Consider the following 17284-nt stretch of genomic DNA (forward strand, 5'->3'; position numbering starts at 1 on the left):
TTTCAGCCTTAGCATTCTGGGCTTTTTGTCTTTCAAGGTTATTAGAAATATAATTAAGGTATTTGCTAGAAAGAACTAAATAGTTCTTACATCTTTCAATCAGTAAGTAGAATTCCTTTTACTCAGATCCTGGATAGCCTGTTAGATGACTCAGTCATGGCAACAGAAAATACTCTTGGATATTTACAAATTTGGTCCATCCAATACTAGCCTGTTCTTTGCTGGGAGGTCCTAGGGAAAGTACTGGGCAAACCAAGATGCTGATTCTTTTTTAGTAATTACGTATTTTGACCACTCGAATTAATCTGGAATATATGCTTAACACCTGTACTGTTTTTGATTCATTGCAACTAATTTGTGCCTCTTTCTCCCATCCTTATTCCCCTCCAAATCCCAATCACCCCATCTCCTGGGACCCTCCCCACCCCCGCCCCAATCCCTCATACTGACTTTCACAGAACACTGTTCTGCCTTGCCAAGACCAGTACTTTGTAGGAGGCCAGAGCTATAATTGCCCGTATTCCACTACAACGTCAGAATCTAGTGTTGACGTTTCCACGGAGACTTGGGTCTCTTTCTGGGCTGCTGGTCTCCTGGACAACAAAGAGCCCCAACAAGCACCACAGGCACAGGGTAAGTTCTGCTCTTCTGCTTTCCTGATAGGTCTGAAGCCCTTTTCCAGCACCCATAGTTACAAAGCATCATGGCCTAGAACCCTGTAGAGGAAGAGATGCTATGGGAAGTTGAAGAAAGCCCAAAGACTCCTGCATTTTACAACCTAAATAACCTGCTTTTCTATACTTGCCAGATAGTGAAAATGGGAATCGCCCCCTTGTCCACTGGACGATATGTGGTTCTCCCCACACTTAACAGTTCCTGGAGACTTCCAACCCACTGAGGGATTTTGGGTTGGATCAAAGTTTTATAAAAAATACTATGAGATGCTTTTGGAGTCAAGATACCAGTTGGAGCATTTCTTTTGGAATTCAGGAAATTTTCCCTGGGTATAAGAGAGAAGCAAGGAAAACCACTAACTTACTCTTTTATTTCCTAAGGAAGTCCCAGGAACAATGTCTTATCAGTGGAAAAAAAAAATGATTCCTTTTTGCCCAAAGAAGACTTCAACTTTGGAGGGAGAGATAACTTTGTGATGGAAAATTATGTATTAATTATCACCTGAGGCTGAGTAAATAGCATTTATAAATATTAAAGGAATTTATATGTTAACACTTTGGTTTCTAGAAAAACTGGTAGGCACTTCAGAATTAAGTATCTATCTGTATTCCTGGTTCTACCACATTATTTTGTATATGTGTGAATTTGAGAAAAAACAAACAAAAAGCCCCAAAATATTGAAACACACTTACATGTCAGGAAGGGAGTTATTCAATTTCAGCTTTCTACCACAAACAACAGAGAAGACAGAATGCCCAAGAATATAAAACCAAACTGTATAAAATTTGATTTCTGTCTCCTTACTCATCATTCTAATTTAGTCAAAAATATTTCAGTAATATGTCAGTTTCAGTAGAGATGGGCAAGAGTCAGACTGTACTAGATGAGGAAAATAAAATAAAAGTAAACCAATATAGCATGCCCATGCATAGTTTTTATGTGTAGTTATAGTTTGCTATCAAATAAGGAAGAAAAAAAACTCTACAAAAGCATAAAAGACATACAAATGATGACATTTGGAATACATGAGTTCAGGGTACAGTTTTGAGATTTTCATCAAGGTCTTCAGAAAAGCAAGGTCCAAATTATTTTAAAGTAGGAAGTGCTACCACTTATAATGCTGAATACTCTCCATCAGTTTTAACTGGCAAGCAAACAGGCAGAGATTTTCATCTGGGGAAAAAATGGTAGCATCAAGAATAGCATTTGATTCTAGAGCTAAACACTACAAGCACTAAACCTTAGAAAATAAGATAGAAACTTGGAAAACATAGTGGAATTGCAATGTTATGCCGAGTGGGGGAAAGATCAATAAATATTTGAGTGAATTCATAGTGCAGATGGGATGGTTTTTGTAAATTTAGCCAGTGGGAATTTATATGTAAGGAAGAAATGTGACCTCTTAGCTCCTAAAAATTCACCCCTTCAGCCATTCTGGCATAAAGTCTATAAATATTTGTCTTTCGTAACATGCTTATCCCTTCTGAAAGGCTTTAATATGTTGTTTCTTGTGTAGAGGCAATAGCTATTTTTAGAAAGGTAGTTGAATCTATTAAACTGTCTGAAATCCTTCAGTGAGCTCTGTATTACACAAAAACTGCAAGTGTGTTTTCTCAATTATCCATTTGGTATTTTCACAAAGAATCATCTAGTGACTCCGGTTTCCCTGTTCCTAACTCATGTTCGTGGGAAGAGGCTCAGCTTTCCTCCCAGCTCTACAGAAACAAGCAGGTATGTGTAGATCATCAGAACCCTGAGACTGGACCGACGGGTTCTATGTAGTCTGTTCTTTTTTTTTTTTTCTTTTTAGTTTTATTTTCTGTTTAATTTTTTTTTTTTAGTTAGTTTCAGGTGTATAACATAGTGATTCAACTTCTCTATACATTATACTCATCACAAGTGCGGCTACCATCTGTCACCATAAACGCTATGACAGTATCATTAACTGTATCCCCTGTGCTGTGCCTTTTATTCCCGTGACTTATTCACTCCATAACTAGAAGCCTGTATCTCCCTCTCCTCCTCACCCATTTTGCTCATCCTACTACCTTCTTCCTTCTGGCAGCCATCAGTTTGTTCTCTATAGTTACAGGTCTGGGGATTCTGCTTTTTGTGTGCTTATTCATTCGTTTTGTTTTTTAGATTCCACGTATGAATGAAATCATATGGCATTTGTCGTTCTCAGTCTGACTTATTTCAGTTCGCATGCAGTTTATTCTTAACATCGTCCCTTAATGTCACCTCGCTTCTTTTCCCTTGTTAAATTCATATGTTGACTTTCAGCTTGGAACCAAAGTGGATATATGTCCAGAGGGATGGACGTGAAGATAGGTGATCAGTGTCACAGGGAAAAACAACAACAAAGTCAACAACAATATCCAAAACCCTCCAGGACGGCCTACAGTCAGGCCCTAACTTCATACATTGTAGTTATATGACCTCTTGAATCCTCTTTTACCTTAAATATGACACTGAAAGATTTATGCTGCCTTCTTCAAAGGGCTGTTGGAAAGATCAAATGATATAGTGAATGTGATTGTATTTTTAATCCATAAACATAGCTCATCACTTGGAGAAGGGAGGATGATTATAAAGTTTTGCAAAGGCTGCTTCATTTTCCATGTTTTATTTGTTGTTGCTCCTGAGAGAGTAATTTAATCTAGTGGATATACAAACAGATCAATCTGAAGATGAGGGAAGCCAACCCCTCCCCCTTGTTTTTCTTCTTTTCTTAACGTGCAAGGAAGGAGTCCAGCGAAACCTTTCTAAACACCTTTTTCTATATTTAAACAGTTTCACGCAGCTCATTTTCCTACAGACCTTCCCGATTCCCTTGTGGTTACAATCTTAAAAGTCATATAATCTCTTCAAATACTTTGCAGTGAATAAAAAGTTCAGAGCACAAAAATGAACAATGGGGTGGTAGGTGGGTGTAGACTGAATTTAGGCCTTAGAGGACAAGGGCCCCCTGAGGTTTGGTTCATAAAACAAATACAATAATAATCAAGTTTAAGCAGGTTAAGGATCAGTGGCATTATTATAAGGTTACAAAGTCAATATAGTAGAGGGGCCTTCACCATTGTATGCCTTTTTGCAGCTCCAAGATACTCTGGTGCAGAAGGAAGAAGAACTTGCTAGGTTGCATGAAGAGAATAATCATCTCAGACAATACCTGAATTCTGCTTTGATTAAATGTCTTGAGGAAAAGGCCAAGGTATGTAACTATCCCATTTATAAGAGCAAAGCAGTGATTTGAGAACGGAGACCATTTGGGTAAAACTGCTTGATTAAGTGTTGGAGGTGTATTGAACAGCATGGCTTCAAAGGCATTCATAGGCTAGATGGATTTTTCTGAAAGAAATATAGCACTTCCTAAAGAATTTTTATGTATCATTTCTTGGAATTATCTAGACTGCATATTTTAGCCATTTATTACAAAAAGAGTTGCTTAAGAATCAAAAGCCAGTCCAGGGAATTGCTAAGACAGCAGAGGTTAATCAAAAGACAGAGTTAAATGGATGGACCACTGGAGTGGGAATCAGATCTGAAAGACACTCGGTTCTTTTAATTATCTGCTTGACTTTTGGTAAATCTGTCACTTAGCCTCACTTACCTTCATCTGTAAATGCAGGGGCTAAAAGATCCTTTAAGAATCTCCCCAGCTCTAAAATGTTATGAATAGGACTGGAGGCCAGATCTCTTCACTGACAATTATATATTGCCAATTACATTATCTTTTAGGGAACTTTTTTTCTTATACTTTTAAAACGGACTATTTCTAACTCAAGGACAAATAGCTTGTCCACAATCTCTCTCTAGTCTTCTTCCTTTCCTTTGGGTTTTGTATTTTTGTTATCTTTTTGCCATTCTGTTATCATTATTGCTTCTGTCATCAATCTTTACCTTGCTGCTAGACAACCTGCATTATTTGATATTATTTAATTTAAATTGATGATGCATCTTACCATTTTCACTGGAAATAACAGTTCAGAGAAAAAAGGGTACCATATCTGATTCCTTTGCAATTCAGTTACAATCTAGTCAGCTTTGTTAAGAAAAGGAGCACATCTCACTCCAACCACCATTTTATAAAAAAGAACATGTATTAAATTAGTAAATGATATTGATTAGGCAGGTTTTTTTTCTCTCTTTTCCCCAATTGTTCAAGATGTGGAATAATACATATCTCATGAGAGTGCTATGAAAGTTAACAAAATAAGAAGAAGCAGTGTCATTGTTTCAATCAGTTGCTCTGTCTAGATTCAGATGACTTAGATTTAATCTAGGCTGCATGATCCTTAATAAGTCACTAATATGTTTGTGCCTCAGTTTCCTCACTAAAGTGGATTTTATAAAATGAGATTACTATGCATGTAGTCAGTGTTCAATATGTGATAGTTGCTATTATTGTCATTATTATAAAAATAATTACTTCCCTGAATTGAAAATTTAAAGACATTATTTCTTTCAATGTTTTTAAATGATCAGTAAATAACATGAATTGTGGCTTCCGGGTGGTTACTTGTCATTATAGATTTTAATTTAGAAATAGAAACCAATCCAATTACTTTTACGTACGTGTGTGTGTGTGTGTGTATGAGAGAGAGAGAGAGAGAGATAATAGAAATTTAATCACATTTTCTAAGAAATTAGGTGAATAATAAATATATGAAGGAGTTTTAATTAGACAAGAGTAAAGAAAATGATCTTGGTTGACTGTCTGACTGTATATTTTCCAAATACTACTGCCTTAGAAATTGCTGTCATCAGATGAGTTTTCCAAAGCATGTGGACAATTCAGAAAGGGCAAGAGGAAACCCAAAGAGCAAAGATATTTTCCTCCTGAGATCCCCCATCACAAAAATGCCAAGAGAAACCTCTCTCGTGAATTTGCTAACTGTGAAGAACAGCCTGGGCTCCCTGTGGACCCCTGGGTTCTTCAAACACTTGGGTTAAAAGACCTCAACACCATCGATGACACTTCATCAGCTAACTACAGTGCCCACTCCTCTCATCCCAGAAGAATTGCCAGCACATTTCCCCCATTTCTGGATGATGCAGTTGATTATGAAAATGTCCCCAGGGAGGATCTGCCAATTGACTATGGAGGTGACCCAGCAACCCGCTCACATAGCACTGCCAGGCACAGGGAAGATTTTCACTTCCTTTCTCAACTTTCAAATCCGCCAGGAGGGCTGCAAACTCCTCTTTACTCTACTTCTGATGTGTCACCCAATAAAACGGAGATGGCCTTTTCCACATCCCTAAGCCCTCACTGTAATGTGAAAACTCATTCCTTCCACCAGGGACAAGCCTTTGTTTGTCGAGATGAGGTGGGAGGCTGGAAGTTTACCTGGGTCCCTAAGCAGTCTTAGTGACCCCCTTCTATCACAAAAGACTGCCATAAGCTCTGTTTACAACGAACCTCTCTTGCACTTGAACCTGACTATTTGGAACATGGAAGCTTTTGCCTCGACTGTCTCCTACCACTTTAAATGTCACTCTCAATTACCCACTTAAATCTGCAGAGCACAGCTTCCAAGAATCCATAATGAAACATGCCTACTCTTCTTTCACCTAAATTTGACTTGTTTACACACCCACACCTGCTGTTGACTTCCTCCCTTCACCCTGTACCTGAAAAGGTATTTTTCTATTGACTGAATATTCCTTTGAGGCTTACATCTACGGTTCCAATTATAGCAAGTCTTAACAGCTTTTCTCCTTTCATCAAGCAGTTTAAATGTTCACAGCCTCTACCCTCACACTTTTATCCTGTCTTGCTCCTCATTTCTGAAAACTGCCTTTAGAGTGAACACTATTGTTGCTCCAGGTGCCTGTTACTGAGTGTTCAGATTGTGGGGCTGAGGTAGAAGCAAGGGTCTCTGGCCATCATCATTCCCAAAGACATAGTGTAGACAGGAGCAGTTAAGTGTCCCATGGTGGAGTTGACAAAGAGCCTCTTCAAAGAGCTGTAACTCTACTGAATAAGAAACACCACTGATAAATTAAAAAATGAAAGAGAATTAAGAGGACTTCAAAAGGCGCCACGGTCTATCAGCTTCTGTAGGCACCTGGCATTGCCTCTTTAGCCAACATGACTCAAACTAGAACATGTTTGAGGGACGTTTGGTAACAACAAGTCACCATCCAAATTGCCCAGGTGCTGTCAGTCTTCTGGTCCTGCAAGTATAGTCTAGCCCAGCTCTGCCATTGTCTCCCTCATTCATTCACTTATTCGTCTAATCATTTTTTCATTCATTGGCCCATGCAAAATACTTGTACAACACCCACCATGCACCCAGCGCTGTTCTGTGGGGTGGGGTGGTGATAAAATAAATGTGAGCAAGCTAGACCTTGGGGCCATCCTCATGAGACTTAGAGCCACTTTTTTGCCGTGACCTTGAGAAACCCACTTCCCAAGTGTGAAGATTCAGTTTTCCTGGCTGCAGAATACAGAAGCTGGATGAGATCATCACTAACATTCTATAAACTGAGGCTGGGTCCATCAACTTTACTCCAACACTGGCATCCCAGCTCATTCTTCTCTTTAGTTTTGATAGACACTATAGGTATATTGGGTGAGATTTACATACAATTTTTTTAAACGTGAGCCATTTGTAGTTGACACAAGAAACCATTGCTCTGATCACAGTATTCTTTTCCTGGTATGAGCCCATGTTGTAGGTTAATTCAGTCTAACTATGTGAGAGTAACTTGCATCTAACAAATAGAGACATTAATTTTTAAATAAGTGTGCATAAATTTAATGAAAATGTTAACATCAAAGATTTCTCTCTTTCTAAATAAAAAAATATATATTCTTAGTACTCCTATTAGTTCTCCTCAAGCTCCATATCTTTCGCAGAATAATTTACATATCAAAGATGTGCACCTCTGTTTTTTTGGAGAAAACTTCAGTTAGCAATAAAATCCACCATGTTGAGCCTCTTTCCTGTTTTTCTGTTTTCCACCTCTCGATAAGTCATGTTGTACCATCAGTGCCTGAGAACATGAGTGTGTGCCCTTTGGGAATTCTTTGTAACCAAGACATGACTTTTGTTGTTGTTGCTATTTGGTTTTTCTTTATTTTGGCGATTGTGAGCAAGTAATCTGTTTTAGAAAGTTTTCTTACCACCTAGTTTTCTTTATAATCCATGAAAGAGAATCTAAGATATTAACTAATATTACTCTCCAGAGTATTTTCATGACTTAGGAAGAGATAGAACACATTCTATTTTCTAAAAACAAAAACAAAAACAAAAACAGTAACAAAGAAGTGCCTTTTACACTACAGTATCTGTGCCCCTGGTGGGTGTAATTTATCTTTTTGAAATAACAAATTTAAGATAAGATTAAAGAATTAAAATTGATTGTACTTTAATACCCTAGGAATCAAGAAAGCAACATAACTACTTTAAAATTTTAAATGATCTAGCTGTAAAACAAAATTGATCATTCAACAAATATTTATTTCGCATTTTTGTGTGCCTTATCATGTGCTATGTACCATGAGGAAACACCCAGCCTTCGCGCAATGCATTTAGTAGAAACAGAGCCTCATAAAATGTAATCATTTTTAAATGAAACTTGGTCTCAGCCTGGTTTAACGAAATTATAGTACACTTGTGATAAATTATGGTAACTTGCTCTGGCTTATACCATGGATGAAAGAAAATTACCACATCTTCTTGAGACTACATATCTATAGACATTTGATACTCATTTGCATTATGTATAAAAACTTTTGTTGATGTTTGAGAAACTGAAAATTTGTCTCACCTAAGTATATGTTCTAATTATTATGGTTTTACCATGCCACTCCACTAAACCACAGTTAATATTTTATTAATGTAAAATGAGAAATAAAAACTTAGTACTTGTGCTTGTGATGGATACCTTTATATTGTGTATAACATTTTCCAGTCATGGATTTTCTTCTCCTAGGTTTTAACCATGATCCTGTTGATCTGTACCATTTTTGTATGATGTGTATGGCTAGACCAATCTTCAGCATTTAAGATTGAAGAGTTCTTTTCCTTATCTAGGATACATTAATGAGGCTTTCAGATGTTAAGGGGCCTAAAGAGTGCTTTGGGGGCACAGCAGCCTAACCTCCCATAAAGACTAGTATCTGACATCAATTTTTAAAATTTGATGACATTTCCTATATTCTCTGGTCATCTGAAAATAAACCTTACTTGTATCTTGCTAATATCTGGAGAATAAGGGCACTTGAAAGCCTCACTTATGCAGGTGACACTTAATGAATGGGATTAATTTAAAACTGCAGTGATGCTAAACTATAATCTTGAAAAACTGGAAGAAAAAAGAACTGTGAATCAATGGGAAAAATTGCTCTATTTAACTATTTCAGAAAAAAAGATTTTTTTTTCAGTGTGACAAATGAATTCAACAACCAACCTACATCATAGGTTCAAAGGAAAGTGTAGAATTTAGAAACCCAGTGATAATTTTTTATAAATCCACTTCTCATCTATAAAGTCAGGATACACAAATTTACGTTTGTTTCAGTTTACCAAAAGATTCATGTGGGTAAATATTAGATGCATCATTTTTTCTTTATTTTTCATGAAACCAAATAAAGTTGGTTTACAAGCTATAGATGCATGACATAAGTATATTTCTTAACATATTTGTCCTATTTTTATCTACATTTTTTGTTATGTGAGCAAAACCAGACATCCAGACATTCTTATGATGGATATTCTATAAATGTCAAATATAATTTAACATTTAATATTTTAAGTGACTTTGATTTGTTTGTGATTTAAAATATTTCTAATCATGTGAGTCAGTTTTGTAATGAATTCATGTCTAATAAATAAATAAATGGCAAAAACTTACTTGCTCCTACTTTTGTCCCTTATTTTAGAAATGTTTTTCAATGAATTGAACAACAGACTAACAAAAAGTTTTCTGTTCTCATTTCTGCCACAAATACTATGCATAGAAACAATATGTATTTTAATTTCCAAATAGTGGTAAGATTAATAATTGGGGTACTTACTCAAAAGATAATAGCCTGTGTCCAGCTCTGCAGAAGATAAAGGATAAAATATGTGCTCAAACCAACTTGCCTATAAATGAGAGAAACATAAACATGTTTAATCAAAGCAGGGGAATAATTAGCTCTCATAACTGGTAAGTCTATGCTTTAGCTATGGCTGGATCCAGGTGCTCAAGGAATGTTGTCAGGAATCTGGTTTGGGATCTAAAAGAAGACTGATGAATAGGAATGGATTCTGGAAGGGTGTTGAGATAGTACTTGCTACACAAAAGCCTGACAAACCAGGATGGGGTAGGTAATGTAAATTTGAAGACCAGCAAGCTATATCCCATAAGATGTTCTCTAGTTTTGTGAACTTCTCCTTGTCCTTCACACTGTAATTCCCCAAGATGAATAAAATACCTCAGTTAAATGTTCTAGTTACAGAGTCTGGCATATGCAAATCATGGGCAGATTTCCCCTAAGTTCACTAGATAGGCCGTATATCCCTAAGAGGGAGATTAATATCGATAGAAAATGGTTTGAGACTTGCATATCAGGCCAGAAACCCATTGCTATGTGGAGATTCTCCTATTACCAGTCATGGATAACCTGGCTTTTACTTAGTGTCCTTACAAGGATATATGATTGATTTTTTTTTTCTTGGAGAACATTACACCTATGACTCACTCACTTTAAATGACCCTTGAATGTCATCAGGACAGGTTATTGGAAACATCAGGAAGAAGTAAGTATCCTGATTCCCATTTTACAGATGAAAAAACTGGCTCTAAGTTTTTTATGGATCATGTTATAATAAGTAGTTGAGGCCCAAGGTAAACCCTGGTGCTGATTTTGGGTCCAATTCTCTTTCTACTATGTCACACAATGATGATGTTTGGGACCAGTAAATGGGCTTACAGTCCTGTGTGTTACAAACTATTGTAGGTCTCAGAGCCAGGGGCCCGGAAGTATGGAGGGGCTCTGACATCTTTGCTTACATTCATTGGAGGGCTCACCTGGGTCCAGGTCTCTTAATCCTATCATTGCTAAAAGGGATTGTTCACGAGACACGTAATTCATCCTCTATCATTTCATTAAGAAAGAAGTGAATAAATTGAAAATTACTGCAGAAATTTGGGATGGGAAAGGTATACTACTCATGATAAAAAGTATTAGTATGTTTAAGTGAAAAAAGTTGGATTAATGAAAAGAAATATCTCGGGCACCTGGGTGGCTCAGTTGGTTAAGCGACTGCCTTTGGCTCAGGTCATGATCCTGGAGTCCCGGGATCGAGTCCCGCATCGGGCTCCCTGCTCAGCAGGGAGTCTGCTTCTCCCTCTGACCCTCTTCCCTCTCGTGCTGTCTGTCTCTCATTCTCTGTTCCTCAAATAAATAAATAAAATCTTTAAAAAAAAAGAAAAGAAATATCTCTTCCAATTGCTTCTGCTAGTAGAAAGGCTTAACGTAGCACTTCATAAACAATGCTCACGCAGGCTCTCTCTTCTCCTCTTGTATGGGAACTAGATTTTATACCTGTTTGAGTAATTGCCGTACTCCCTTTCCTGGCAATCCTTTTAAGTATAACTCTAAGGGACAGTAAAGTAACTGAAGAAGCATATTTACAGTGCTGATCCCACTCCTAACACACGGGAGGCATTCAATATGCTCATTTTGGAAATCAGGAGTTAAATAATACCTTTTCAGGGAAACAGCAGATGGCTGTTGTTTTTTTCTTTTTTCCTCATCTCTCTTCCAAGCTTATAATCCGAAATAATAAGTCACAGAAAGGGTGTTTCAAGGTGATTTCTTAATACCTAGTGGCTGGTCCCTCTGGGCTGAGACCCAGGATTTCAGATCTATAACCATGAACTTATAAAGGTAACGTTTCCTCAGGGCCCCCCAATTGCTTTGAACCTGAGAGCAGAGGCCCTTTAATATGTGTGCAGTGAGAAGTCAGAACCTCTTGTTTCAGTCAGGCAAAGAGCCAAAAAACACCTCCCTTTTCATTTGGTCTCCTGAGATTTGCTACCTTACAGAAGCCACAAAGTTATTCTTCTTCCATCCCTGGCATGCAGGGGAGTTGTCATGGGTGGAACAGGGGAGTGGCATCTGCACAGTGCAGCCCATGGTCCCATCCATTACGAGTTGTGTGCACCCCAGGAATCTCAGCCTCCTTCAGCAGTGGAGCACCATACTGCCAGAGCTTTAACCTTTCTTTCTCTTGCTTCTAAGGATCATAAATAGTTCACCCAGCCCATTCTAGGGCCCTCACTACACATTTCTATAATAGTTTTAATGAATATGCTGCTTTCTTTTGAAATGATAGAGGATGGATGGGGCTCCTTGTGAACCATCCTGTTAGCAACAATGGAAGAAAAAGGACTGGAGACCTACAATAACTCTTTGACAAATGCAAATAGTACCCTCTCAAGGACCTGAGAGTGAGCTCTGAGGAGATTGTTCAATATCTATGATAATTCTTAGAATTTATTCCTGTCAGTAGATAAGAATGCACAGATTCACACTCCCCTTTCTTATAGTGAAGTGATATCATGAACAAAGAGCTCTTCTCAACAAATCAGATTCCTTCACTCACAGCTGTATGACCTCAGAAATTCATTCAATCTTCCTCAGCCTTGAACGACATGGGCATGAACTGCACGGGTCCACTTATATGCAGATTTTTTTTGATAACTATAGTACAGTACTAAAATGTGTTTCCTCATCCTTATGATTTTCTTAATAACATTTTCTTTTCTCTAGCTACTATATTGTAAGAATACTGTACATAATACATATAACATACAAAATATGTATTAATTGACTGTTTATGTTATTGGTAAAACTTCAGATCAATAGTAAGCTATCAGTGAAGTTTTTGAGGGGTCAAAAGTTGTACATGGATTTTCAACTGTGCAGGGAGGTCAGTACCCCTAGCCCCCATATTGTTGGAAGGTCAAATTGTATTCACCTGTAACATGGAGATAATGTTTGCTCTATCCCACAAGTTTTTGAGTTAATCTTGTAATATTAAAAGATCACGTGTAACTTAAGATTCAGTCATAAAAGTCCATTTCCATTTAATTTTTGAATGGAAAATTTCATACTTCATAAAATGCAACACTAAAAATCAGTTATACATACTTCTACTGATACACTTCAGTAAATACTCACTGTTTTCCCGCTATGTTCAAAGTAAAATTTTATGTTCTATGGACCATGGCCCATGTCTTAAAAGAGTTTACAAGTTGGTAGTGGAGGGAAACTAGGAAAGGATTCATTGAACACTTGATGTCAAAGACATTCATTGGGTATAAATTTAGAATTGTATCAGTAGAGGTAGAGGTAGGAGGAAAAAAAAAGAGAAGAAAATATCAACAGGGAAAATATGAGGAATATTCAGAGAATGATGACTAGCCCAAGTGACTGCAGGGTAGATTTTTATAAAATAAAGTATCCCTTTTGGAATCCAGCAAAAATTTCTGTACAATGAAACACGCTGTAGCCTCTAACAATGTTCTGTTAATAATAAAAGTAAGGTGAAACCTATAAAATCCAAAAGGGTAAGGACAATAACTTAGCTGTATTATTTGCATCCTTAAAATCAATCCAGTCATCACCTTTCATGCTTATTTACAATGGTATTAGAATAGTAACTAGTAAGTGTCACTTTTTGTAGATTTCTTTTAAAATGCTCTCAATTTCTTAAGACTGAGTCAGGCTGACCCTTCACAGACAAAGGTACGGGGATGTAGGTAGTAGAAATTACCACTTGTCCCTGATTCATATCACCAGTTTGGTTTCAAAATCCTAAGTTTTTTGTTTGTTTGTTTAATAGGCTGTTCTAAACTTTCTTTGAAGATCTTAAATGTGCTGCACATGTAACATGAGGACTAGGGAGAATATATAGTGATAGTCATTATATTTTTGGAATCTTCACTGATAAGAATGCCTACCACAAGCACTTCCCATTAAAATTAAGGTAAGGTAATTTCCCCCTTGAAGCTAATGTACGTATGGAAGAGAATCATGTAAAGATTAAAAAACACAAGTGAGAAAAATGATGTGAACTTTTGCTTCTTGGATAGACACTGGCTGCCGCAGTATGATCTTGCATGTGAGGGAAATGAAAGAGGAGGCAGCAGAGCAACTGGACTCCCAATGTTGTTTAAGGGAAAGGGATTCCTGGGGGGTTGATCCACATGGCAGAAGCTGCTGAGTTTGAGATCTCCATCTCCTAAGCAATGGACGTGAGAGGCAAGAGACTCTAGGGTAGACATCTGGTAGTATGAACTGAGGTTAGTGGAAGAGGGTTTGTGAGAAGGGATTAAGTCAAAGCTGTGTAGAAGTTCTTCTTCCCTAGAAAGTCCACATAAATATATCCCACAAGGAGCATGGTCATACAATTTGCTGTCCAATCTGTGACTTCTTTAGAGTGATAAATACTAACCTGGAAGGAATATTGGGACAAGAGATATAACCTTACTCTATTGTAACCAAACCAGACATATGTCCAAACTATATAGAAAAATCAACATTTGGATGTCTGCATAGAGGACATGGAGGACAACAACAGACAGTCATATGATCCAGGAAAGCAGCAACTATGAATAATCACAGGCTAAACCTCATCTGGTTATGTAGATATGTACCCAAATTAAAAGAAGAAAGCAGGAGCAGCCCTCCCTATTCTAAAGTGCCTTGAAGTTTAACCTACATTTTCATGAACCTAGACTTATTTTCATGAACAAAAATGACCTAAAACTGATGAGATCTATCCCCAAATGGAAAAGGTAATTCAGTGCAACAAGGCTGAAACCATCAAAAGGGAAAAATAAAGCTACATCATCTCAATACTTCAATGAGTTCTTGTCTCCCAATAAACCATTTGCAAGTGTTTGTGGGGAGCGAAAAGTAAGTTGAACAGAGAAATACTATAGGCTCTTTTGAACATAACAGTGGCTCATTTGTAGCTGATAATCAAAATGTATAGTAAAATAAATGTAGGTTACAATGCATCTTTCTTCTGCATTAATCAAGTGTTTAGAAGCAAGTTACAAGTTACCAAACAAATATATAAAGACCAAAAAAGAAAAAAATTAAATTGCAACAAATTACTTCACATCACATATTTGTATACACATTTACACATTTCATTAAAAACATGCACTGAAAAATATGTAATAAAATGTTATGTATATATACACTAAAGGATCTGTATATCATATATGCAGTGTTATAACCTTTCTTATGAAACACTAGCAATTTTTCTGATTATTAAATTCTTGTACAATATGATTTTCAGTTAATATTTAGTATGACTATTGTGTGCATATACTATAACATATTTAACCAATTACTTATTTATTCTCAGATATGAAGATTGCTTTCTATTTTCTTTGTTATCTGTAATGTAACCGTGTACATTCTTGTGGGAACATATTTTCCCAGTTTATTTCTTGGAATTGTCATTGCTTTATGAAAAAATATTTACACTTTTAAGGATTTGAAGATAAATAGCAAAAAATCTCCAGGCCTTATGCTGGAATGAGAGTGGCTAAAAAAGTCCCCATTTAAGCCTTCTAGTTTTGAAGGACCAGAAAGAAATTCTTCAGAATCTTGCCCGGGAAGAATTTATTGTTTTATGAGGCAAAGTCTTGTGTCTAATATTACACACTTGTGTATCTGCATTTGTTATGGGCCTCATATATTGAAAGGACACTCAAAAAAATCTGATGGAGATGAAAATTTCAGGTATTGTTTAGAAGTTTAATTCAATAAAATTACTTCTATCAATAGGACCAACACCTATATATTTTTTTTTTTGCTAAAAGTTCTGATTAAGACCCTTTAACCCTCTAGATGATTCTGTCAATTGACAAGAGCTTCAAATTTTGAGTTCTGAGGGGTTAATTGTGAAAATAAGCTACATTCTTTTCTGATTATACATGTAATCCATGCCCTTCATTCTGTCCCAACCTTTGTACCCCCACTCCTAATTCTCCTGTTCCCTCCTCTCCAAACTACCACTTTACACTTATATTTTCTTTTGGAGGATTTAGACTTTCCTTTTATTGAAGTATCATATCCCCTCACCTATGGCTCTTTCTTACTCATATGGTTTAGGAATGGAGAGATTTACTCTCCTTCTGACAACAAACTAGTCTCAGGCCGGGATCCAAGAGTACCAGGCTTAACCAAGAATTGTTAATTTTGAAAATAATCTACACTATTTTCTGATTATAGATGCAACCTGGGCTCATTTTCAAGGACTATATTTTATGAGATAATCATTATAAAATGAAGGCAAGAAACAATGAATCATGGAACACTACATCAAAAACTAATGATGTAATGTATGGTGATTAACATAACATAATGAAATAAAATTAATAAAATAAAATAAAATAAGATAAAATAAAATAAAATAAAATAAAATGAAGGAAAGAATCTCTGGGGAGATTGGGTGGCTCAGTCGGTTAAGGGTCTGCCTTCAGCTCAGGTCATGATCCCAGGGTCCTGGGATGGAGCCCCGCATTGGGCTCCCTGCTCAGTGGGCAGTCTGCTTCTCCTTCTCCTACTGCCCCTGCACCCTCGTACTCTCTCTCTCTCTCTCTCTTCTCTCTCAAACCAATAAAATCTCTTTAAAAAGAAAAAGAAAAGAATCTCATATATTGTGGGTAACAAAGTAAATTATTTTACCAACCCCACTTTTTCTTCTTTTTCCTCCAAAATATTAGAAAGTGTAAAGAGCAGTGATTTTTGTTATTTTAAATGTATTCAACTTCACTTTATATATGTGACTATTTTAAGGTTTCCCTTTGTGTTTTCTCTATTTGCTTAAAATATTAGAAAATCATGGCCCATCTAAAAGTCTGAAGCAATGTCGTTTAGTTTTTCTCTAAGACTCTACTATCATCACTTGCAGGTTATTATATTTTTTAGCTTGATGAAAGATACAGAATGTCAAAAACTATTTCCATGCAAAATATTGAGAAATATCTTTTCTGGTGCTATTAATTAACCATCAAATTATACTTTTATGAAAGTTCCCCTAATAATATATTTCATTTTTATATATGCATATGCATTTATAAACTTTATATTCCACTTTTTATATACAAGGGAAATGAGTCATGAAATATATGCTAAATGATAAAAATATAAACATAATTGTAACTTCATTACATGAAACAATTTAATAAAAATGTATATATAGGGGCGCCTGGGTGGCTCAGTGGGTTAAGCGTCTGCCTTCAGCTCAGGTCATGATCCCAGCGTCCTGGGATCCAGCCCTGCATCATGCTCCCTTCTCAGTGGGAAACCTGCTTCTCCCTCTCCCACTCCCCCTGCTTGTGTTCCCTTTGTTGCTGTGTCTCTCTCTGTCAAATAAATAAATTTAAAAAATCTTTTAAAAAATGTATACATAAACACAGCAAGAAACGGAAATGAGATCAACAATAAAAAGTTTTTTTGTGTGGGGAGCGCCTGGGTGGCTCAGTCAGTTGAGCAACGAACTCTTGATTTCAGCTCAGGTCATGATCTCAGGGTTGTGAAATCGAACCCGGAGCCGGGCACTGTGCTGAGCAGGGACTT

General features: G+C 36.7%; 1 protein-coding gene across 1 annotated transcript in view; it reads left to right on the top strand.

Annotated features, from left to right (window-relative positions):
* Positions 1–6050, top strand: part of GMNC (geminin coiled-coil domain containing) — a 37587-nt gene extending 31537 nt beyond the window's left edge. Inside the window, exons 2-5 of the mRNA XM_073904561.1 lie at positions 459–633; positions 2318–2406; positions 3773–3889; positions 5430–6050. Coding sequence (XP_073760662.1) covers positions 459–633; positions 2318–2406; positions 3773–3889; positions 5430–6050 — 1002 coding nt within the window. The remainder of the gene's footprint in view (positions 1–458; positions 634–2317; positions 2407–3772; positions 3890–5429) is intronic.
* The last annotated feature ends 11234 nt before the right edge of the window (positions 6051–17284 follow it).

Source organism: Callorhinus ursinus, unplaced genomic scaffold (genome assembly GCF_003265705.2).
Source record: "Callorhinus ursinus isolate GAN/ISIS: 27379988/994484 unplaced genomic scaffold, GSC_fseal_2.0 scaffold1, whole genome shotgun sequence".
Lineage (NCBI taxonomy): Eukaryota > Metazoa > Chordata > Mammalia > Carnivora > Otariidae > Callorhinus > Callorhinus ursinus.